The 23,964-nt window shown below is 41.3% G+C and overlaps 1 protein-coding gene across 5 annotated transcripts; it reads left to right on the top strand.

Annotated features, from left to right (window-relative positions):
* Nucleotides 1–698: 698 nt before the first annotated feature.
* Nucleotides 699–23,287, top strand: MAP9 (microtubule associated protein 9). Of its 5 annotated transcripts, none has more exons than XM_083460818.1 (16): nt 699–882; nt 3,439–3,570; nt 4,444–4,528; nt 5,753–5,968; nt 6,071–6,310; nt 9,600–9,829; nt 10,692–10,803; nt 11,488–11,768; nt 12,424–12,479; nt 14,394–14,559; nt 15,276–15,365; nt 16,135–16,299; nt 18,129–18,274; nt 18,831–18,963; nt 20,149–20,226; nt 23,063–23,287. In XM_083460818.1, the coding sequence occupies exons 2-16, from the start codon at nt 3,499–3,501 to the stop codon at nt 23,183–23,185; spliced, it is 2,193 nt and encodes a 730-aa protein (XP_083316944.1). In that variant the 5' UTR covers nt 699–882; nt 3,439–3,498; the 3' UTR covers nt 23,186–23,287. The 5 variants fall into 5 exon arrangements, with proteins under 5 accessions (XP_083316944.1, XP_083316943.1, XP_083316941.1 ...); XM_083460817.1 differs by having other exon boundaries at nt 6,068–6,310; XM_083460815.1 differs by having other exon boundaries at nt 5,753–6,310; nt 16,135–16,296.
* Nucleotides 23,288–23,964: the final 677 nt, after the last annotated feature.

Genomic DNA, 23,964 nt, shown 5'->3' with positions numbered 1-23,964 from the left:
TTTGCACGGTATGTATTTACCTTTAAACTATAGTTAAGCTTAACCATAGTTCAACTGAAAAATGATGTGTGAACCATAGCTGTCAACCTTCCCTTTTTTTGCGGGAAATTCCCTTATTCCAGTGCCGTTTTCCGCTGCTTCCCGCTGCTATCCCAGATTGTTAGCTATCCTGTAGACTGTCCCCGGGACAGGTGAGGCTGCTGATTCCTTATTTTCAAGGCTGCTGATCCCTTATTTTCAAATCTCAAAGTTGACAGCTATGGTGTGAACTTATCCAGTGTTGGTGATGTTTTTCCTCACAATCCCAATTTCACCTTTTTCATTGCTGCTGCACATCAAAGGAGAAAATACAGATTGGCTCTATGGTTTGTACTGCAAAGAAGCACACACAGAAAACAAAATTAATATCATGGAATGGTAGAGTTGGAAGGGACCACGAGGACCATCTATAGCCCAACTCTACTGCAACTAACTCAAGATCGGTACAACCTGCACTCTTAGTAAGCTCAAGAACTATACCCCCATTTCCTTCCTTGCCCCTTTGCAGAGCTGGCTAGTGAAAGGGGGCGGGGCGAGAAGAAAGAGTCTTTATTTCGTCACACCTCGGCCCCTCCTCCAGCCCCTCCCCCGTCAGCCGCAGATGAAACCAGGCCGGCGGAGGAGGCGGGGCTCGTTTCCCGTGGCAACCCTCCTCGGGGTCTGTGCTGTCAGCGCCCGCGTGGCGGGCGTTGCTAGGTAACGCGCGCGGCTGAAAGGCCTACGTTGCCCTGTGGCCGCGCTTGGCGTTCACTAGACCTGTAGCCGGGGCAGGGGCAAGATCGGAGTGGGCGCTGCTCAGCCCTCTCGCCCGAGTGCAAAGAAAGAACCTTCCCGCGACGCGAGGTACCGGGCGGGGAGGGAGGCAGGCGGAGCCCGAGGCCAGCTGGGAGGCGGGAGGGCGGAGCGCGGCGGGGTCTCCTTCCCCAGGGACCTTGGAAGGAGCTGGCCGTTATGGGCTCGTTTTCAATGCTCAAGGCAGCTGCCCGGTGTCTGTTTTCTGGGGGATAAAACCCTGCGGGTCTCCGTGGGGCTTCTGAGCAAAGTGATCGGAGCTGTATTTGCTGCGCCCCTAGGCTGGATGATGATATTATTATTATTATTATTATTATTATTATTATTATTATTATTATTATTATTATTATTATCATCATCATCATTATACCGCCCTATACCCGGGGATCTTAGGGCGGCTCACAGAATAAAATCAAGATATAAAACAACCACATACATAATAAAAATAAAAACGACAACCCAATAACCCCATTACCACCACCACAAAAAAGGGGCATAGGAAAATCCCCGCAAGATCACCCATGTATGCGGGTCTAAACTATAGGTGTGGCTTGAAGTTCCCTGCGGGGGGAAAAAACGTGGTTCCACCGTTCGGAAATGTTCTAAAGACGCCAGTATCTCAGTTTGTTGACAAATGGAGAGCGTGCTAATTTTTTTCTTCCCCATTTTTTCATTCCCCCAACCTCTACCCTCCTCCTTGATAAAACTGGGGATTGTGCTTGGATATGCTTTTATTTATTTATTTTTTTAAAAAATGAGTTTCTAGAGCTTTGAGGGAGGTGGGAAGCATCTATAGTTTAAAACGAGTGCTATTTTTGGAGAAGGGAGTAGCTTTTTAATATTTTGGCTCTCCGCAGTCTACATGGAATATTCCTGGTCACACTTAACTATGAAACTTTTTTACGCTTGAGTTCCGATCCCTGGTCCATATATTGTCTGCACTGACTGGCAGCAGCTGTCCAAAATTTCAAACAGGGGTCTTTTCAGTTATTACCTGGCGGTGCCAGAGACTTGACCTGAAACCTTCATGCAAAGCATGTTATCTGCCAGGGATTGTGATCCCATCCCCACTGCCACCAACACAATTGGCAATTTTTAACTAGGCATGGGTATATGGACTGAATGAGGAGTGCAGGACCAAAAAATAACCCATATTAGATACCTCTATAAAGTCCCTGTTCCTCATTGGTTAACTGGAACAATTGTGTCATTTCAGACACAGGTGAACAAATTTATTCTCTGATGTAAGTAGATCCATTTTTCCTTTTATGCAACTCCTCTGAATGATGACTGCAACTCAGTTACTCTTTGGTTGCTACTCACCTGGTAATTTTGATGGAAACAAATTAGGTGCAGAGGCTATAGATTAGGAAGCTGTAGAACACCAAAGTTCAAATTATTGCACAGGTATAAATATTGAGGATTGAGCAATTCACCTCAGCCTAATGTATCTTTCAAGTTGTTTGTGTAGAAAACTGAAGTATGTCTTGTAACTCATCTCAAGGATAAGATGGGAAAGAAATAGAAATGAACAGTAACATTTTCATGCTACGCAACTAGATTAAAATTTTACTGTTCATTTCTATTTCTTTCCCATCTTATCCTTGCAAGATGCATTATGTGAAGCCCTAGAGCAGCCTTCACCAACCTGGTGCCCTCTAGATATTTTGGACTCCGACTCCCATCAGCTGGCTGGGCTGATGGGAATTGCAGTCCAAAATATCTGATTGGCACCAGGTAGCTTTCTAGGGCTTATTTTAAAGGGCATGCTTTGCACTTGCACTGTTCACTCACATAGTTCATGCACAGGAGTATTATTATTATTATTCTCACTTGCATCTTGTTTAGTGAAGTTTAGTGAAGTAATGCGAAGGTGTTTCAGAGCTTTCCTCTGTCCTGCTTTCCAGTTTTTCCTGTTTTTTTCCTGTGGTGGACAGAGGCACTCCTGGGAAAGGTGACCTTAACATGAACAAACTCTGCAGGAATAGGACCTGTTTTTCTTTACTTTAACTCATCTCCCATCAGGAGTGCCAACTTGGCCCCGCGACCATGGATGCCCGGGGTCGTGGGTGCCATGCAGCATGCAGGGCCCTGGCCCTGAAATTTGTGAGTGCCTAGCACCTTCATGGGGGCTTTTGTGGGTGCTTGGGCACCCAGGGCCCCAGGGAGTTGGCACCTAGATCTCCCATCAAGAATTGAATTGGAATTGCTAAGCACTGAGGATTTGTTAAAATAAAATAACTGTGTTTGAATTATCTGCTAGTGATTCTGCAAGTGTTAAGTACCAATTAAGAAGTTTTGATGGGTAATAAAATGTTGGCTTCCCATAGACACTTGGTTGGCCACTGTGAAAACAGGATTCTGGACTAGATGGGCCTTTGCTTTGATCCAACAAGGCTATGCTTACGTTTCTGATGCATTTTCTATATAGCTGCAAGGAATATAAATACATTTATATGTGGTTCATTCTATATTCAAGATTCAAAGTCTAAGGGGAGAGGGGAACTTTCCTTCAAGAGAATGTCAGTGTTGCCAAAAAAAAAAAAGACTCACTTCTCTCTCTCTCTCTCTCTCTCTCTCTCTCTCTCATTTAAATCCACAATGAAGATTTGCCTTCACTGGATCACAAATTGAGCATATAAGATTAATTTCCTCAGATCAAGAAACATGTCTGATGAAGATATCAATACTTTAGCCTATACCAAAAGCCCAAAGTTCTCCAAAAGAACCACTTTTCAGGTAAAAGGTTTTGATCTGTAAATTATAACATTTTATTGCTGTACATTCTGTTACTTGCAAACTTAAAGTTGATGTGTCTTGGTGCTGCATTATGTTTATTAGTGATAATTGCCCAGAGCTTGTGCATATTTCATGTTCCGGAACCATAAACAGTGAACATAAAAATGAAAAAACTGGATATACCACATACATGCATATGGATGTATGGGTCTTTCAGAAATATAGGAGCTTTTCATTGTTGGTGGGCTGATCACAGAAGGGGAAATCAGATTTATAATTAATGAAAAAGATACCCCACACATTTGTATATCTTCAGTGTTGATGGTTTTATTTATGTAAACATTTGATACACTGCTTTTTTCTCTTAGGTTCAAAGCAGCTTACTTAAGCAATTTATAAAACAACTCACAAAATCCCTAATAAAACCAGTTACTTATTTTTAAAAAACCACAACCCTACAACAAGCAAGTTAAATGTTTCAGCAGCCATGCAAAACCTATTTTCAAGCCAATTGTTTCAGCATCTTGAGAGAGCTCTTTCATATCCTCATATCCTGTTGAAAAGATCTTAGAGATTCCAAACAGATCAAAAACATATATTTTTTTAACCACTTCAAGGCAGAACTCCTAAGGAACCCATGGAAAAATACATGAAACTGTACCTTAGACAAAACAAACAAATTCAGGTTTTATCACTTTATGGTAAAAAGATTAGGGATCATTAAATTGGCACAATTTTAGTTTGTTCTAGGTATATATTTTTTGAAGCAAAACAATTTACAGTAAAATTGGAACTACTCTCTGTTTCCTTTGAAATAGTAATGCATTATCTTCCCACCTCTCCTCCTGAGCAAGTATGTTTACAATTTTTTAGGAAGAACTACAAGAAGCACTTCTTGCTCGCGCAGCAAAACAGCAACCTTCTGAATATTCGGAAGATTTTGAAAGTGATGAAGAAGGTAAGTTAAATAACATGACACCTTGAAATATTTACGTGTGCCCTTTCAGTGCTTTTTGTCGTATAAATAATTGATCAGTAACTACATGCAGAATGATCCTAGGCATGTTTAATTAGAAGTAAAGCAGCCATCCTAACCTTGATTTCTGTGCTGCTGGATTGGTTTAAGACTGGACGTCCCAGTCTTCTGGCTTCTGTTGTAATGACTTCTCATATGCACCTTCTGCCCTGACCAGCTGGAGGCAGCAAGGCTAAAGATGCAGCAAAGAATTAATCACTTCACACCTCAGCCCCTTAGGATTGTTCTGTATGTTTCAATGAGTTTCATGGGATATGTTCCTTAGAGTTCTTTTAGTAGCCAAAACACAGTGGTCCTGAAACTTATTGCAGAGCTTTCTTTGAATCTAGGCTGATGTGGATCAAATGTTTTGCTTTACACTAGCTCAGAGGCTATTATAATTTCATCCTTTTTTCCCTCCTACACAGAGACATAATGGCCTATCTCTTTCTCTATAGGGATTTGACTTTTATGGAAAACAAATCAGACTATAACAAAATGTTGTCATTGATATTTTCTTATTTATGTTTCTAGTCACACCACCGCCCCCCTTCCCAGGTTTTTAATTTGAGTCAACAGAGCACATTCACTCTTAAATGGGCTGGTTTTGGTGTTTCTCCTTCCACCTGACCCTAAAAAGGTATAATCATGCAAGACTTGGGGTTCTCTGAAGCTTGCATGGTTACTGCTGTGTTGGCTACACAACCCATACTCAGAGAATTAAACTCACTATATGTGTATATATATAGTTTGACACTTGTTCTTAATGTACATTACAGTACACTGCGAATCTCTTTGGGAGGTTTTTCTCTGCCTATCATTTTTCTCATCTTTTATGCTGTTTGGATTTGGATGGCTAAAAACATCTGTTTTACTGTGTTATTAATGTTCTTCATGTTCTGAATACTGAAGTGGGACAAGGTCTATAAAGGACATTCATTCATTCGCACTGATCAAACTACTTCAAATTCCATATTTGAAACCTGTTTCACTCTAACATGACATATGACTTTAGGAATTGGAAGGAGAAACATACAGTTTTGGGTTGGCACCATAAACCGATATAAATATGTCAGGATCAAAATGCATGGCAGAATTATGCTTTTAACCAAATCCAGTTTGATTCCCTTTCTTTATCCACGAAATGCCAATCGACTCTGTTTTCAGGTTCAGAGGAGGAGTTTCCTGAAACTGTGGAAAACACCCCAAAGAAATCAATTTCCTTTGCAACATCCAAGTATAATCTTCGCAATATGAGCACTTTGAAAAGAGAAAGTGCAGATGACTTGTCTTCGTCAGATGAAGATGAGAGACCTCAATATGTGTCCAGGTTTGAGAGAGAGATTTTGAGTGACGAGAGGCAAGCTGAACATTCTGGGTCAGGTGAAGGGAGTGCATCAAAAACATCCATTTCATTTGAAGTATCTCTGCCAGATCACTACTCTTTTGAAAAAAAACATGCTGATGACTTGATTTTGACAGAAGCTGAAGAGAAGAGACTTCAAGAAACAGCCATGTTGGAGAGTAAACATCGGATTGAAGAGAGGCAAGAAGATGACTCAGTTTCTGAAGAAGGGTCGGGTTTTGAAGAAGAAGGTGATCAGCAGGAAGAGGAACCAGAGTTTGATTTGCAGATAGAGAGGGATGATACAGTTCAGTGCAAAACTGAAATCAAGCCAGTGCCAAGGCCAAGGGAATTTAAGACCAAGGCGGCATCAGCATCAGGTAAAGCAAGCATAATAAAATTCTGCTGCATGGATTATAATGCACTTTTCAGATTTTAAACAATATTATTAAGAAAAGTCCTTGTATAGATTATCCTTCTAGTGGAAGATTTTTTCCTTTTATTGTGTGTATTTTAAAGGGAAGAAATCAGCAGTATCAAGTTAATTTTTTCCTTTTGGCATATTGTTGTATTTCTTTATATTCCAAGAAAAGTTTAAGCTATATTTTATAATGTTTTATACATAATAAAAAAGTTGTCATTTTGCAGTCTGTTACAACAAAGCTTATAATAACTTAGAACAATACCCTGGTGACCCATCAGTTTCAGGCCATTACACCTGTTGGATAAGAGAGTTACTGCCAGTTCCCATATGACATATCATAACTAGTTCTGGATTTGTCGAAAGAGTGATCAGGATCTACAGAGCTAGTTTAGATGTGTCCAAAACCTTAGATATGCACTAGGGACAAAAAAGAAAGATGACTCAGTTCACTTTTAAGGCAAACTGACCTAATTTGTACTTACTGGAACACAGCCATCCTTTGAATTTTACAATGCAGTTCTCAATGCAAGTAATGTGTACAGAAATGCATATACCAAGGTAAAGTGTGCATTAAAGTGTATATTGTGGAAAGTAGCATACAAAAATATATTAGGGGGGATTGCTTTGAAAAATTGCATGTAGATGTGTGGATTAAGAGAAATTCACATTAAAATGCTGTTGGATTTTCACGAGGACTTTTTTTTAATTAAAAAATGCAAACTGATGTTGAAATGGGGAGAACTAAAAATATGAGAAACTGAAATTGAGATTCACCCATTCCTAGATGTGCCTAGTGCAAGGTTAATTTTTAAACTCATGACATATCAGAAGCTATTTCTGCAAGTTTTTAGGTAGGTTTGGCTGCTGACATGAAAAACTGCTCTTTGAGAGGCACAGCCCCAGGGCTACCTTAGGTGCTCAGGAGTCTGGCAGTTCTTTGGATCGCAGGCAATGGCAGAAAGGGAGCCCCAAGAGGCTATTGGTGTATGAGGATCTTGCTTTTAGCTCTGTTGTATCCTATGAGTTCTTAAAAGAGTTCCTGTTTATGATCAAGTGTGTCTGGCAGTCAGGGAGTTGTGCTATTTGTATTTCTATCATTGATGATGTGGTGAAGTACAAAGGTTACCACATTGTTTAATTTCTAAACCAAGATGATTTAGCACCAGTGCTAAAGTCTGAAGTCACACACTGTGTCCAAAAGCCTTGCCCCCTTAATTCAGATATGTGGGGCAGGTTATACTTACTTGGTGAGTAGGAAAGGTGCATGTTCATGTGCACTTTCATGATTACTATATTATTGTAAGTGGATACACACACTTTCAAGAGCTGACAGCAGCTGTGGCATAATCATGGTAATGTTAGGTTTGTGCTTGGCAGTAGTTATAACTATGGTTGTGCTTGGTGATGTGGACATTCCAATTTGGATTGTGGCTGCTGTCTGAAATGGCCCTGGGTATGAGACCAGATTCTTAGGATTGAGCCACATGTGACCCTTTAAGGACAGTCAGCACTTCCTGGCAATTTAAGATACTGAGAGAGTCATGCCTTAAGCCACCAGCGTTTTACTCTGAGAATTCTATGATCCATTTTTCATTTTGGAAATAATTGCACATTAAACATTGCAGGTTGCAATCTGACTAAATAGTTGGGGGGATTATTGTTTTGTTTGTTACTGTGTTATGTATTGTTGTGTTTTTATATTGTAAACCGCCCTATGAACCTTTGATAAGGGGTGATATAGAAATTTAATAAATGAATGGGTTTTTTCCCTCCACTTGGTGGCAGCATAGTCCATGTTTGGCTATCTCCAAATTCAAGTCTGGTTTGCATGTCACATTTAATCAGGGGTAGTGAATGAGGTGCCACAGAATCATAGAATTGGAAAGGACCACGAGGATCACCTAGTCCAGTGCAGGAATATTTTGCCCCTCCAGGTGTTTTGAACTACAACTCCCATTATCCCTGGATGTTGGCAATACTGGCTGAAGCTGATAGGAGTCATGGTCCACAGCATCTCAAGGGTCCTTATTAGCTCAATCTGCATTAAACCATAGCCAGTGCTTTATTTGTTGAATGCAAGTGAGCACTGCTCTGGTCCACAACGTTCAAAAGTTCCACTTTGCACCATGCCAGCAGCAACAAACCACAAGCTTTGGCTTGTGGTGTGAACCAAACCCATGCTTTTGGCTCATTTGGGGGCAAGCAAACTATGAGCCTGGGTTCAAATGGCACAACATTTGTGGTTTGTTGCTCACAGCAAAGCCAGGAATGTCGGACAGGCGTAGTAGTGGGCACTTTGGGACAGTGCACACTCACACTTCTCATTCATACCTTAACTATGGCTTAATGTGGTGCTAAAATGACTAGTGGGGCAGGGCAACACCATGGAGCCAGGCTTTGGGCAGTAGTATCACTGCTACCTGGCGTGCTCTGGTCCATGGGGGTCACGAAGAGTCGGACATGACTAAACGACTAAACAACATCATCACTGCTCCCGGGTGGGGGGCACTGCAGGCACAAAGGGGGAGCACCAGATAGCTTTCACTGTTGCACCCATTCTGCCCCAACCTTGATGTCACTCTGTCCCAGTAAGCACCAGAGATGCCACTTCATGGTCGTGCCCTGCCCCATTGATCACCCTACATGTGATTCTGCTTCAAATATTATTACTTTTTGATGCTTGGATATTAAAAGCCAACTTTCTTTTTTATGTGTCAGAACGTTTTCAGCAGCTAAGCAAGTTGCATTCAAACGGAAAGTGTTTTGCTGTTTTTATGCAAGTCATAATCATACAGTAGCTCTATCAAGGCTTTACAAGAATTCCTGTAGGCTGGTTTTTAATGGCACAGGGAACTGCATTCCTTGTGCAAGTCCAGGGGCACAGCTCAGGAACGCTCTTGAGCTTTTGGAGCAAGGCAGCTGTTTAATCTCTGTGCTCGCTTGTCTGATCAAATTAGGGGAAGCTCTCTGACCTGAATAAAATGAAGCTTAGATAGAGTCCCTTTATAGATATACCTGTAAGCTCATTTTGCCAGGGCTTGTCACTGGTAAAAGCCCTACCCCTTGCTCTGTCTGTACCCGCATGAGCTACAGGGATGACTTAAGAAAATGAGGGATTCCGTGGGTAACCTTAGTTGACTCAGTGGAAACTACAATTCAGGGACTTCCATAGTTTGAATTTATTCCTCCCCCCCCCCCCCAGTTAAAATGCCAATTTACAATTTCTTTCTTTGTATTTTTCTCAGCTGAGAATATTAGCATTCCCGCGCGATATGATTATGCAAAGCCATCTTCTCAACCTAGGAGTGTTTTGAGAAAAAGCAGCCATGTGGAGGATTACGAAGGAACTAAGGCAGAGGATAGGACATCTCACAGCCACAGATTTTCACTGTCTGCACCATCTTCTGAAACAAGGCTAAATGATCAAGTGAAGAAATCTGAAAATAGAGCACTTTCTGAAAGTCCTGGTCCTGAGGTCAGAAAATAATTCTGATCTATTGTATATGAATAAAGGGTGGAAGGCAGTCTGAGTGAAGCTCTCACAAGTCCCATTGCTATCCATGGAGAGCTAAACACATATTTAACTCTCTTCTTCTGAAATCATTGAGATAGGTGGTTGGATCATGCCTAAAGTTACCAAGTTTATATTTTGTTCCAACATATATGGATGATTTTACCCTTTGTGTTCTACAATCATTCCATCGCTTTTCACCAGTGAAAAAATGTTAACTTTGACAAGAACAAGCTAGGAATGGTTACATACATATTTTCAGGGTGGAAATGTGCTCCAGTGTGCAACAAAATGATGTTCTAATGTATATGATTCTTCAGCAGTCAAGAGGTTGGAATTCAGGATCTGAACACAGTGAAATATTGTTAAAACGAGCTCTGAGAAAAGGCTCAGTTTACACATAGAGGCTGCATACACACCATACACTTAAAGCATATCCCCTGGCCCCAAATAATCGTAACTGTAGATGGTTAGGGGTGCTAGGCACTGTAGCTCTATGGGGGTAAATTACAGTTTGAAGAAGTGTGGGAGTGCTTTAAATGTGTGGTGTGTGCAGGCAGTAACTCCACTTTCCCAAGATTAACTCCCATTGAATTCAATAGGAGAACAGCCTGAGAGACGGGGGGGGGGGGGATAAAGAAGCTGGTTTTTCAGTTCTAGCAACTGAATTTCTGTAGACCTGAGGTAGGCTAAATCTTACATTGTTTTTAGTCTTTATTTTGGGAGATACATTTGGGGGATTTTCTTTTTTAGAAATCTTTTTAATCTGATATGGATTAATCACAAGTAATGGTAGGATGGCCTCTACTTTCATTTTGCATTTTAGGGCCCCTGGATTGCAAGCTCCTCATCCCCATTCCCTATTCATTTTTCATCAGCGGATGAGAGAACTGGAGATTCCAATTTGGCAATATCTGCAGAAGAATCTTCTTCAAAAGGTAAATAATATGACTACATAATATATTTTTTTCATATTTTTAAAATTGATTTTCCAAGTTTAAAATAAACATATCAACAGACATAAAAGAAACAACATCAAAAAAGAAAAAACAAACAAACAAACATATAACCTAACTGTAAAAATTCCATTTTTGTTAACATTGTTAAGTGACTTCCTTGAGTCCCCCTGGCTGAGTTTCCATATAAATCATTGTAGCAGTTTTCCAAAACTAATTTCACATAAAATTTACATAGTCCTATTAACATCTTATGACTACACAATATTTAAAAAAACAATTACAATTCAGAGAGTGTTACTTTGTAATGCTAAGCGCCTTATAACTTAAGTCACCTTCAAGAACTTAAATACAAGTTGCCCTGAAGTAATATCTGATTGTTAATGGGGAAAGTTTGAAATACACAGTTAATAATGATCTACTTTAGTTGTCCCTTGAACTTCCATCACTATAAAGGGAATTTGGGGGGGCGGGTATTGCTAACATGCTGAAATAGAGAAAGAACACTTTATTTCAAGTTATTCTTAAAATACATTTGTCTCATATAAAATTAATTTTGAGAAAAGCTTGCAAAACTCCAGATACATTCTCTTATCTCTTTCCTTCCCTGGCCCTGCCCATGTCTGATCATTAACCCCTGTGAGGCTTCTTTTCTTTCCATGTCAGAAGATGAACAGAAAGAAACTGATAACTGCAATGATCTGAAATTGCTGGAAAGTGGCAGAGAATCCCCTTCTGTGATAGAACTAATGATGACAACAGTTTATGAGAAAAATAAGAAACTTCACAAGTCAACTGAGGATTATTTGGAAGAAAAGCTGCAGGCATTAGAACTCAGTGCCGTTGAGGATGGATCAAATGAGACCACAAAGGAGGATAAACTTGAACAAAAGGTAGCACTAAGTACTTCAAAGGCTGTGCTGGGTACTTCAAAGGATTCATTAAAGGTGTGTTTCATGGACTATTGTCATATAGCCTTAAATTGATACGTATATGCACACATATTCACATTTAAAAAAACTCGTTTGGCTGCTACCCGCTTATGACTAAGGAACGATGTTCTTCTACCAGTGGTCAACTAAACTGTGCTCTAGTAATAGACATTTCGGGTCTATTTCAGTTGTGGTTGACTTATGTTTCCTCTTGCTCCATTCAAAAAAGACATTTGATAAAACAAAATCAATGCTCGTGGATAAAGACCCCATGGTAATATTGCCAGCAGACATAGGCTTGGATTCAAAGATCCCACTGCACAAGTAGAAGACATTTCTGCTTGTTCAGAGTAAGGTCACTGATTGGCTCACACCCAGACATGGTTAGTAGTCCCTGAATTCTCTTCCTTCAAGTGCAAAAGATGCTCTGGGGTGTTCTCCAAATTTCTAGAGCCATTTGGAAGCTATAAATAGAAGGAAAATGTGGATCTTGCAGAAATTCTTAGTCCTTACTATTTGGTTTATATTTCATGAAGGCAGGATTCTGCAATTTTATATTGTGACCGTTCTCAGTATACAGAGGCTTTTGATTTGGCACACCCAATAGGTGCTACATAAGTTGTACTATTACTTTCCAGGCTGTACAACCACTTTTTTCTGGTTTTATTAGGAGGAAGGTGAAGAAAAAGAGACATTTCCACCAAAAGCAAAATCTCCAATAAGCAGGTAGGAAATTTGGTACATCCTTCAGAAGCCTGGTTGTTTTCTTCATTACATATTGGACACGATCACACTGGAAGGTGACATAAATGTTTCCAATTTTCTAAGTCACAAATGGCAAATTTCACCGGCTTAATTCTCTGTATGAGGTAGCATCGGTTCAGCTTAATTCTCTGTATGAGGTAGCATCGGTTCTCTGAGCCCACATTCTGAAATATTATTATTACTATTATTATTTTCCCACCCTTTGCCCTAAGGTTCCAGGACAGGTTACAACACTTAAGATCCAATGGTAAAAACAGTTAAAAACAATGTACCATCACAGAAATAAGGTGTTAAGTAGTGCTTTTGCCCCAAACCACATTGTTACTTTATATATATATTAAAAGGTCATGTGAATGGCTACAGTTTTTTATAAGTTTCTCTGGCATGAATGTTTAAGTGCTGATTATTTTCCATTTAAATTCCTCCAGATTGATTTATTTATTTATTTTTTGGCCCTGAAGCATCATTCCAAATACAGTGGTGCCTTGCAAGACGAAATTAATTCGTTCCGCAAGTTTTTTCTTCTTGCGAGTTTTTCGTATTGCGATGCACGGTTTCCCATAGAAATGCATTGAAAATCAATTAATGCGTTCCTATGGAAACCGCCTTCAGACCAGGTCCCCCAACCTCTTCTGAAGGCTGGGGGGGGGGACACAAGGGCTTTTCTTCCCACCCCCAGCATTTTAAAAAACCACGGGACAGCGGAGGACTTCTCCGCTGTCCGGGGCGATGTAAAAGCCCCTGGGAAGGCAGGCAGGGGGGACAAAGACTTTTGCCCCCCGCCCGCCTTCAGAAGAGGTCCTGGACCTCTTCTGAAGACGGGCGGGGGGCAAAAGTCTTTGCTCCCCACCGCCTGCCTTCCAAAGCCGTCCGGGACAGCGGAGAAACGTGCTGCCTTTCTCCGCTCTCCCGGGAAGGCAGGCAGGGGGGAGCAAAGACTTTCACCCCCCGTCCGCCTTCAGAAGAGGTCCAGGACCTCTTCTGAAGGCGGGCGGGGGGCGAAAGTCTTTGCTCCCCCCCGCCTGCCTTCAAAAGCCGTCCGCGATAGCAGGAAGCGCTTCCCTGCTATCCCGGACTGCTTTTAAAATGCTGGCGGTGGGGAGCAAAGCCTTTCGGCCCCCGCCGGCCTTCCTGGACCTCTTCTGAAGGCCGGAGGGGGGGAAAGGCTTTGCTCCCCACCACCAGCATTTAAAAGAGGTCCCCGGAGATTTCCCTATGGGCTTTCTTCTTGCGAAGCAAGCCCATAGGGAAATTCGTCTTGCGAAGCGCCTCCAAAACAGAAAACCCTTTCGTCTTGCGGGTTTTCCGTCTTGCGAGGCATTCGTCTTGCGGGGTACCACTGTATCAGTTTTTTCAAACTTCTGATTCTTTGTATAGCAAGCATAGTTTTCCTTAAAAGGATTTAAAGCATCTAATGATATTTTATATTTCACCTTTTCTGAAATTCTTGACTCATTAACAAACACGCTCATCCTCATAAAAGACAAGGAGGAAACTTTGAGACTCCTGTAGATCAGCCCCAGACCAAAACCTTATTAGCTAAAGGACAACAAATACCCTCATCTGTGTAGGCCAAGGGATTCTAATGTCAATCTCCAGCTCACAGAGTTAGCTCACAGTTCTTTGTACCTACAAACTTGGGGGCCATTTCTATTATTCCAAATAATTTCATGAGCTAGTTTCTCTCTACAAGGTACAATTGGCTCTGCACATAATGCTTTGGATATCTGAGTCTTGCGCTCAGACTTGACCCAGTCAAGTGCTTTTTGAGACTATTATACACCTGAGAATGTGTATAGCTTCTCGGTAAATGGGGACACCTATCTGCTTTTACATGTCATATACAAAATTTGGTATGTCATTTTCATTTTACAGATCTTTCAGCTCTACCTACTTGAAGAAAACTGGGAAGCACTCCCCCATCCCGATAAGTACATCATCTCAGTATTTGGGAACATTAAAGGTCTTGGACAATAAGCATTTGCAAAAATTCAGTGCCGAACTTGACAAAGCAGATAGTTTACGGGCAGCTGTCTACCAGGTAACCATTTAGAGCCATTTTAATGCTCTGTCATTAATAATATTTCCCAATTTGCTTTTAGGGAGACATGAACCTTTTTAATTTATGTGTCATTTATTCAGAAAAGATGTGAATATAATAGTCTGCATTTCACCTTGCTGAAAATCAGTTCTAAACATTTAAAGGGGCAAAACCTTTTTAAAAACTACAAAAGTTGTTTGAAAAATAATTTCATACTGTATTTCAGATGCTTTAAGTTACAGAGGAGGGCTGCCTGCTAAGTTTTCTTGAAGCAGCCAGTTCAGATGTTATATTATCCCTGGGATTCTACTAGGATTGGGAGTGGCTCAGGAGCTTGTTCTCCTTTCCCCACCTCTCATTATAGGTAACAAGAGGCAAGATTAACATTTATTTATATGTAAATCTCACACACCCCACTTCCTGCCTTAAGGAGTCCTTCCTGAAAGTTGGTTAAGCTTAAAGGAGCAGCCTTTAACACTGCATGAGGAGTTATGATTTGGAAAGGGGATTGCCTGATAAGAAAGACTTGTGCATACCTAGGACATTCTTTTTAATCTCAGCACAAAAGTCCTGCTCTTCCATATATCAAATTATGAGAGCAGCTGGGATATCCTGTGTAAGAAAAACAGATTATCCCTCTGTGAAAAGGTAATTTCATCCTGTTAGGTCTGAAAATTGCCTTTTACAGCTTTCTCCTTTTTTCATTCCTTCCATAGGACTGGTTGGAAAAGAAAAGAATCTTTCTGTTGGAACTACAAAGAATAAAAAGAAACAAAGCTGAGAACTTGAGGGAAAAGAATGAAAAGGTATGTTCTGAAAATAGTTCGTCTTAAAGGGACTTGTTATAGCATATAGTTTTCCACATGCTAAATGCTAACATTGAGATTCAACGTTGTGTGACCCACGCATCCACTGATGCAGTAGAGCTAACTGCTTTCTCTGTTCCTATCCACAGCCCCTCACACACCCCTGTTGTTTCTAGCAGCAGCACTAATGTCTTTGTAGGATATGTTTAGTGAGCACCTTGCTTACAGGGCTTTGAGGAGACTCCCTCATCGGCTTAGTGCCCAGTGCGTGTTTCCTGCTCGCACAGCCCAAAATCCGCCCCTCTTGTAATCCAAAACATCTGGAGGGCATAGGCTGATCTGAAAGGACAATGAGATTGAACAAAGGTAGCATAACAGTGGTTGCTGCTTGCGAGAAACTAGAAGAATGTTCCCTGGAAATTTTTCTTCAAGGTGGACAGAAGCAAATTAAGAGGGACACAGACTCTTCTCACAATAGCGACACATCTATGTAAACGCCTGCACATTTGAGGCAAATAGTTTTGAAATAACTTTAATTAACCTCAAGATAGTTTTCTGTTTAAACAAAACCAAGGCCTAGCCAGTAGATAGGATGCTAAGTAGTAAATTTCCTGCATTACGAGGCAGATATAGTCTTACTAGAACAGTAACTAGCAGGGCACACAAATTACTGTGGTACACGTTTGCTTGACCTGTTCCCAATTAAGTCCAGACATAATAATACTGAGCACTCTCTTTTTTAACAATGCCAATGTTGCCTCCCACATAGGAAGCAGCTGCTAAGAAAGAAGAAGCACTTGCGTCCTTTGAAGCCTGGAAGGCCATGAAAGAAAAAGAAGCAAAGAAACTGGCTGAGAAGAAAAGGCTAGAAGAGGCCAAGAAAAAGATGGAAGCAGAACTGAATGAGAAGAAGAAGGAAGAGGCCCAAAAGGCAGTGAGACAATTTCATATTGCAAACATTAAATTGGGGAGAGAGGGCTAATGCAGACAAATGGACTCTGCCGCTAATGTTCACGATACTTCCGCACATTTACAATTCATCTTAATAAGTGTCGAATTCTGTAAATGAATTGCATACATAAACCAATTACCCACAGTAGGATACCTTCCTTTTCTTTACTCTTGACAGCAACATATGCATGAACAAAACAATTTTGCAAGTGGATCTTGTTATCTGTGAGGCCTAGTAATGGGACAAAATCTATAAAACCCGGCTGCAAGCTTTAATCAGTACACTAATCAATAAAACTTCAGTGAATTAATTGGCAAGGGCCAGTTCTCATTGGTGATGCTGAGAGTTAAGGACTTGCTCGTTTCTAACCTGGTTTGATTCTGGTGCGTTACCATAATACAGAATAAAAGAAAACATTGAGGACATGGGATAGCCTGAAGACTGTATGGGAGCAAGTTAGTGCAGAATACAGCAGCCTGGACAAATAGAGTATATTGTGCCATTTTGGAACTACTACACTGGCTGTCAATACATTTCCAGGCATAATTAAATTGCTTTTTTAAAACTATAAAACTCTAAATAAGGACGATGTGCCCCATGCACCCTGTTCTCAGATTCAGCCTCTCTTCAACAACTGTCCAGCAGCGGGTCATTTTTTTCTTTTCCCCAATGCATTCCTCCAAAAACACCCCCATCCAGAAATAGTCGGTAATAAAATTCATTCTCCTTTGGTTGGGGCGGGGGGGGGGGAGCATAGCAAAACCTAATCAAATTCCTTGTAAAGCATGAATCAAAAGCCTCCCCTCTTTTTCGAAGTATCAGAGTAGCAACTACACACATTTTTTCATTAGGAGGAAAACAGACTATTTGAAAATAATAATTATAATTATTTATTACTTATACCCCGCCCATCTGGCCAGGCCTCCCCAGCCACACTGGGTGGCTCCCAACAAAATATTAAAAACACAATAAAACATTAAAAACTTTCCTAAACAGGGCTGCCTTCAGATATCTTTTAAAAGTCAGATAGTTCTTTATCTCCTTGGCATCTAATGGGAGGGCGTTCCACAGGGCAGGTGCCACTACTGAGAAGGCCCTGTCCTCCCCCTTTCCTTTCACAGCTGTTGTAGGGATTCTTAAGCTTCAGAAAACCATTTAAATAGTTTCTAAAACCCAGTCCCGGTTCTTTCGGCAGCTGATTGATTGCAGCCCATTTGCATGTGATGCTTTGGGAGCACCTCTTGATTAATGCCAATTATCCAGATTGAGGAGGAACCTTCCACAAATCATGCCAGTAACAGAGGCTCGTGCAAGGCGGGAGCACATTCTCAGGTCACTCCCCTTCTGCCTTCCAAATTGGCAGACCCGGGATTGTGCGACACTGCGGGATTCAGTGAACTTCCCAGACCCCACTGGAAAGCATTGGGAGGCTTTTATGCCCCATTCTCTCCCTTTTCTGAACTTCGCAGCCTCCAGAGGGCTATGAAGAACAACAGCCATTGACTCGTAGGCATGGCCAGAAACCGGATTTGTTTAATCGTATTTTAATAATTTTATCTGTCAAACTGCTCTGGGAGCCATGCTGAAAAGCAGCTAATAAACTGCTCAGATTAAATACATAAAGCACAGGTGCCATTTCCTTCTTTTAATGTTAGGTTTGCTTGTTAACTAATTTTGCTCTGTGCACATTTAAGCAATCAATTGACTGGTTTAGAGCAGATTATTAATTAACTAGAACTTATTAAATTGCTTGACAACCCTGATAAGATCTCCTCGGTTCACATCCCTGATGGACTTGTTGCTTTCTTTAGGCTTTTGAGAAATGGAAAGAAAAGAAAGCTGAATATTTAAAACAACAAATAGAAAGGAAGAAAAGAGTTGAAAGATTAAAGAAGAAGAAAGAAGAGGAGGTTGTTGCAGAGAAGAAGAAAGACAGCACATCCGCTGTTGAAAAATGGTACAGTTGTTATAATCATTGTTGGTAGCAGCAGCAGCAGCAGTAGTATAAAAGACTTTAAAAGTACCTGACATTTTCTAAACACTGCGTATATTAAAAGATAAAGCAGTCCTTTCCTACAGGCTCTCACAGTCTAATAGACATGATACAAAAGGGAAAAGGAATGTGGAGGGCAGTAGAAAACAAGCATTGGAGTCATTTCTCCTTCTCTGACCAGTGGATGTATGGGGCCAGGTCACAGAATTGCAGAGTTGGAAAGGGACCCTGAGGGTCATCTAGTCCAACCCCCTGCAATGCAGGAATCTCAGCTAAAACATCCATGGTCTCCCTGGAAGGCAGGAGGTGCAGCTTCCCCACGGCCCTTGATACCCTGGCTGGTGGCAGAGGCCTGCATATGCCTCCATTTGGTTTTTATACAACATTATAATGATTCAGACAAGCACCTGAATCTCACAGTGCTAAGTATATGTCTCTGTGTTGTTTTGTGTTATTTGAGTAGGATGCATACATTTCCCATTTCCTTTATGTATTAAAACATTTTCTTCTTATCCTTTAGGAACGAGAAAAAAGAGGAATTCCTGAAGCAAAAGAAAAAAGAAAAAACCCAAGAAAGAAGAAAACAAATAGAACAAGAAGTTGAGAAGGAAGAAAAGGATAAAAGAGCGATAGAAGAATATGAAAAATGGCTGGTAAGTGTTTGCACTTGTGATAATATCCAAGATTTGACATACTGTATAGAAATTTTGGGGAATGAACTTTCATTGTTTTAAAATCGCCAGATGATGGCAGTATAATCTCTCTTCCTATGATTGTTGGATCTAGACCAGTGTTTCCCAACCGGTGTTCCGCGGCACACTACTGTGCCGTGAGACATTGGCTGGTGTGCCGTGGGAGGGAGACGGGCGAGTCGGGCGGTGAGAGGCGGTGGCAGCGAGGATCCGCGTCGAGCCGGGGGCGGCTCCGCGGTGGTGGTGCCGAGCGGCGGGGCAGCGCGTGCAAAAGGGAGGAGCGCGAGACAGCGGAGGAGGAGGAGGCCGGCATGTCCGGGCAGCAGCAGCAACAACAGCAGCAGCAACTCCCGGCGACGGCTCCTCAAGCCCCGCCGCCGCCCCCTCCTCCGCCCGCTATCGCCGCCACCACCACAACAGCCGCCGCCGCCTCAGTTGCCGCCGTCCCTCAGTCCCTCGCTCTGCTGCCTCCTCCCACCCCCAAAGCTTGGAGGTTCCCCGGCAAGGGGGAGGGAAAAAAACTTTCACTTTCGTGCGTCCCTCCCGGCGTGACGCTGCGCGCTGACGTCACGGGGCGGGGCTTTAATGGTGGTGTGCCGCGAGATTTTTTTCAGTAAACAGGTGTGCCGTTGCCCAAAAAAGTTTGGGAAACACTGATCTAGACCTTAGAAAATAACCCTCAGGTGTATGTGCAATACCTAGCATTCTGCAGACATGTATTAGATTTCTGCCTTTAAAGTAAGATGATGCCTAGATGATGTAGAGGAAAAGTGTTATTTTGCACGCTTTGCGGGATTTCCTGGAAGCATGTTTGAATTTCCCAGTAGACATGCTTTTGTCTTGAGAGATTTGGAGAGTGGAGTGCAGAGGGCAGCTACTAAATTTAAGAGGGCACCTGCTCAACATTGTAGGGTCTGGTGACCCTTGACATTAAGAATATGTAACAAGGTTTATTTTAGATATCATAATCACCTAAGGATGGCTGGGATGGCTAATTTGTGGCCCTCCAGTTGTTTCTGTTTCTGTAGAACATGACGGCTGCCTCACAAAGATTTTGGTATGTATACCACTGCCTTACTAGCAGTTTCTTGTCCCAATGCTATAGTCGGTGACAGTAGAGTCTTCTCTTCTCCTGTTCACTGTCAGGAAGAGCCACTGCTTCTGCAAAGCCTTGTCAGCCCAGCAAAGAACCAGCAAAGTCTAGCAGCAGCAGCTGCTGCCCAAGTGAGTGAATGTAGATGCAAGGAAATGGTTTCATAGATGAGGATTTCCATTATTCAGAGTTGATAGAATAGTTATGACTTAAGCTTTATACTTATAAATAGACGTTGTGGCATAAATGTGTGTGGAAATTGGGGGGGGGGTTAGCTATTAGCTATTAGAAGTCACTTCACTCTGAGCCAGCCTTCACCAACCTGGTGCCTCCAGATGCTGGCTGGGCCTGAACATCTGGAGGGCACCAGATGCGCAAAAACTGCTCTAAGAAGTTTCACAGTGGACAGGAGCCAACATGTCCAATACTGGCATGCAAAGAGAAGCAGTAGCATATATAATGTGAGCCACGTTCTTGGAACAAGAAAAGAAAATAGTTTGTGTTACACAGTGTGGTCACATCAAGCGTGCATTAACTTGTGTGAATTCAGTTACATGTGCTTGGCTCTGGCAGTGGTCTTTCTAATGACTGTTGCAGCAGAGAAAGGGGAGAGACTAAGGGAAGAGGGAGTCAGGCAGGCAGGCAGAGGAAGAAGACATCCCAGCTCCCTTGACTTCAGAAGGAAGGAAAGAGGCAGACAAAGAGAAATGCAGTCAGAAAAAGTCTGGAATGGAGCTGCAGCATCTGCCTAAATCTAAACAAGCCTAGTCCTTCCTCTGCCAGATACAAGTTAGTCGAGTGGCTAGCATGAGTAATCTGGATCGCGCATGGCATGGTTTAGCAGCTACAATGTTAGGGTGCAACTGCAGAGACTGTCAGGGTTCAACTCCCCATTCGGCCATGGTGCTCTCTGTGTTGCCTTGTGCCAGTCTCTCTCTCTGTGTGTATCTAAACTTAAGAGTCTGCCTGGGCTCTGAGGTCTGCAGGGACAGCCCTTCGTGTTCTCCCAGTTGATGTAGCCTGCAGGACAGGGCCTCCTCTGTCGTGGCACCATGTTTGTGGAATTCTGAAGCAATGTCACTATCAGGCTTCCAACACCACTTAACAAAACATCTTCCCACCCAGGCCTTTGGAAAAAAACTGGTGTCAATGCCAGCTCTCAATGATGTAGTCTCTTTGCTGTACTGTTACTGCTTGGGATTTCAATATGAAACACCGTATTTTATTGTTTTAATGTAATTGTAGTAAACCACTCTGGGATTATAATTGATGAAGGGTGGTTTGTAAATTGACATATAAAACAAGATAAAATAACATTCATTGGGTTGGTTGTGAGAATAAGAAGGAGGAGGGAACCACATATGCTGCCCTGATCTCATTTTAGGAGGGGTAGGGTGATGGTTATGATACATATGAAGATCTCCTTTTCCCTCTTATGGCCTGTTTTGCCTGTTCATAGAAACCGAAAGAGAGAGATTAAAGAAACATAAAAGGACTTCCGGTTCTCCATCCTGCAGCTAAATATATTATTCACGCATTAAAATCCAACCATTCTGTAAACCAGAATTTTTCAATCTTCAAATCTCAATATTACAAGTTCATTTTCTCTTTCATGCAAAAGGTCCGTAGGAAGTTTCCAGTCCTGAATAAATGTTGATAATGTGTGTTTTTTCTAATTAAGCACATTAACTTTGCCATCTCAGCCAAGTCCAATAGTTTTATCAGCAATTCCTCTATAGTGGGTAGGGCTATATCCTTCCATCTTTGTGCAAATAGCACTCTCACTACTGCAATAACATATTGGCGTAATCTTCCTTAATCCCTTTCCAGTTGTATGTCCATTAACCCTAAAACAAAGAGTTCCCTGGCTTGAATTGAATATTAACGTTTAAAATCTGTTGTATCAATATATGTATTTGTAGCCAATATTTTTTAGTCTTTTTACATGTCCATCAAGCATGATAAAATGTCCCTTCGTGTTCTTGGCATTTGAAACTCCTTTATACATTCTCAGGAGATAAGTACCAATGATACATCATTTTTTAAAAATTCTCTTTAGTTTGTTCCAGGCTATTTAAAGCTTGGTTTGTTAGTGCTGACCTTATCCTACGCACAAACATCAGCTTGGTGATCTGAAAATACATGTATTAAGATTAACATCTCTAGGGTCAATAGGTCAACGGTACATCTGCTAAATGTTATTTCAGCATTGTGCATGTTTTAAATCTGTACATCATAGCTTTATCTATAACTTTAAAGTTTAAAAAGGGCCCCTTGAGTCCTCTCAAGAGTACTGATTATGCTCCTATTGTATAAGAAAGTTATGTTTATGTACAGCTAGCATATAGCCAAAGAGTGAAATCGAGGAATAAGCTAAAATTGCCCTCCAAATTGTATGCTTTGTGAGCATCTGTTATGCCACATTGAATAGATTGTTGTGCTGGTTTTAAATGGATGTATTTGAAATATTTGCGATTGTGCTGTAAAGGCATCTATCTTTATAAAGAGCGTCATAGCAACTGCTGGTGTTCATTAAGTTACAGGAATTTATAAATGTACTCCACCAAAAATTGAAAATATTTATAACCAGAACAGACTGGATACTTTGTTTAAATGAGTGAACTATTGAAAAAAAAGGTTGTTTTAGCTGCCTGGTGCTATATTGGAAGCTATAACAAAGCCATTAAGACTGCATGGAACTGTTAGCATGAAATGGGGATGACTGATTTATTTTAACTTAATTATTGAAGTCCACTTTCATAACAATGTATGGCACTGTAAATAAACATGCAGCTCTGCCAAGCTAAATAATAATTAAGAGACAAGTACATAGAAATAGGCATCTGGTGCATCTGTAATTTTGTAAAGGAAGCTAACGTTGTCTTGTGGAGAACAAATTGCAAACTAATCTAGCATTTATCCAGGCAGTGTGCTGCTAACTATCTCAATGCGCTTGATTGTAAACAGGAGAAGAAAGAAATGAACCAGATGATACAGACAAAGCAAAAGAAACTCCAGGTCATCCTTGAAGATGAAACTCCACCTCCATGGAGCCCACCTGGCAAAGTTGTTTCTTCAAGAAGCTACTGAGATGCCCAGGGCCATGAGGGAAAGTTCCAACCTTCTGCCATTGTCTAATCACCGTTATTGCACAACATCTGATTTTAACATGAATTGAAATTGGCTCTTTCATTCTTTCGGTGTAGGTGGTGATTTGGGTCTTTGGTATGGGAACGCCATCTGTCCTAAAGACGTGGTGCTCAGTGTGTAGCACACCATTTCCCAGAATGCAAGCTGCACGGTTTATAGCACTACGCTAAGTAGGTCAGAGTGTTTTTTTTTCATCAAAGCGATCAGCAGATTAAAAAATACTGAGTGCAGTAGTAAACAGAAGCTGCTATAGCACACTGTTGTTGATGGAAAAGATATTTGGAATACCAAGAGGGCAATAATTTTCAATTAGAGGGGAGCAGTTTAAGGAGCTGTGATTTGTCCCGAAAGTGCTTCTTAAAGCCTTAGAAGATCTTTTTAAATTACAGCGAGCTCCTCTAATACTTTGTGATGTAAGATTTTATTTTATTATATACCACCATAAGGGCTCTTGAGGTGGTTCCCAACAAAAAAAATATATAATCCTGATAGAATAAATATTAGAGAACAGCAGAACCACTATAAAAATATGCAAAAGAAAAGCAGTAGCCAGAAAAGTTAACATACGGCTAAAACTCATAAAACCTAACAAAAGAAAGACATCTTGACTGCCTGCCTAGAATTTGGGTTCGTCCAAATGAATGAAGAGAAGGATTGGCAGTGACAGGGGCCCAATGTGTGGCTGCAGTGAGAAAGGTGAGCTACGTGTCACAGATCAG

The sequence above is a fragment of the Podarcis liolepis genome, assembly GCF_965112155.1.
Source record: "Podarcis liolepis genome assembly, chromosome: 9".
Taxonomy (NCBI): domain Eukaryota; kingdom Metazoa; phylum Chordata; class Lepidosauria; order Squamata; family Lacertidae; genus Podarcis; species Podarcis liolepis.
Note: the sequence above shows the minus strand (reverse complement) of the source record. Positions and strands in the feature narration are given on the sequence as shown.

Coding starts and splice junctions, on each gene's coding strand:
- MAP9 (XM_083460814.1), top strand. CDS start 3,499: ATGTCTGATGAAGATATCAATACTTTAGCCTATACCAAAAGCCCAAAG. Junction 3,571..4,443: donor CCAAAAGAACCACTTTTCAG/GTAAAAGGTTTT, acceptor ACAATTTTTTAG/GAAGAACTACAAGAAGCACT. Junction 4,529..5,752: donor TTTTGAAAGTGATGAAGAAG/GTAAGTTAAATA, acceptor CTCTGTTTTCAG/GTTCAGAGGAGGAGTTTCCT.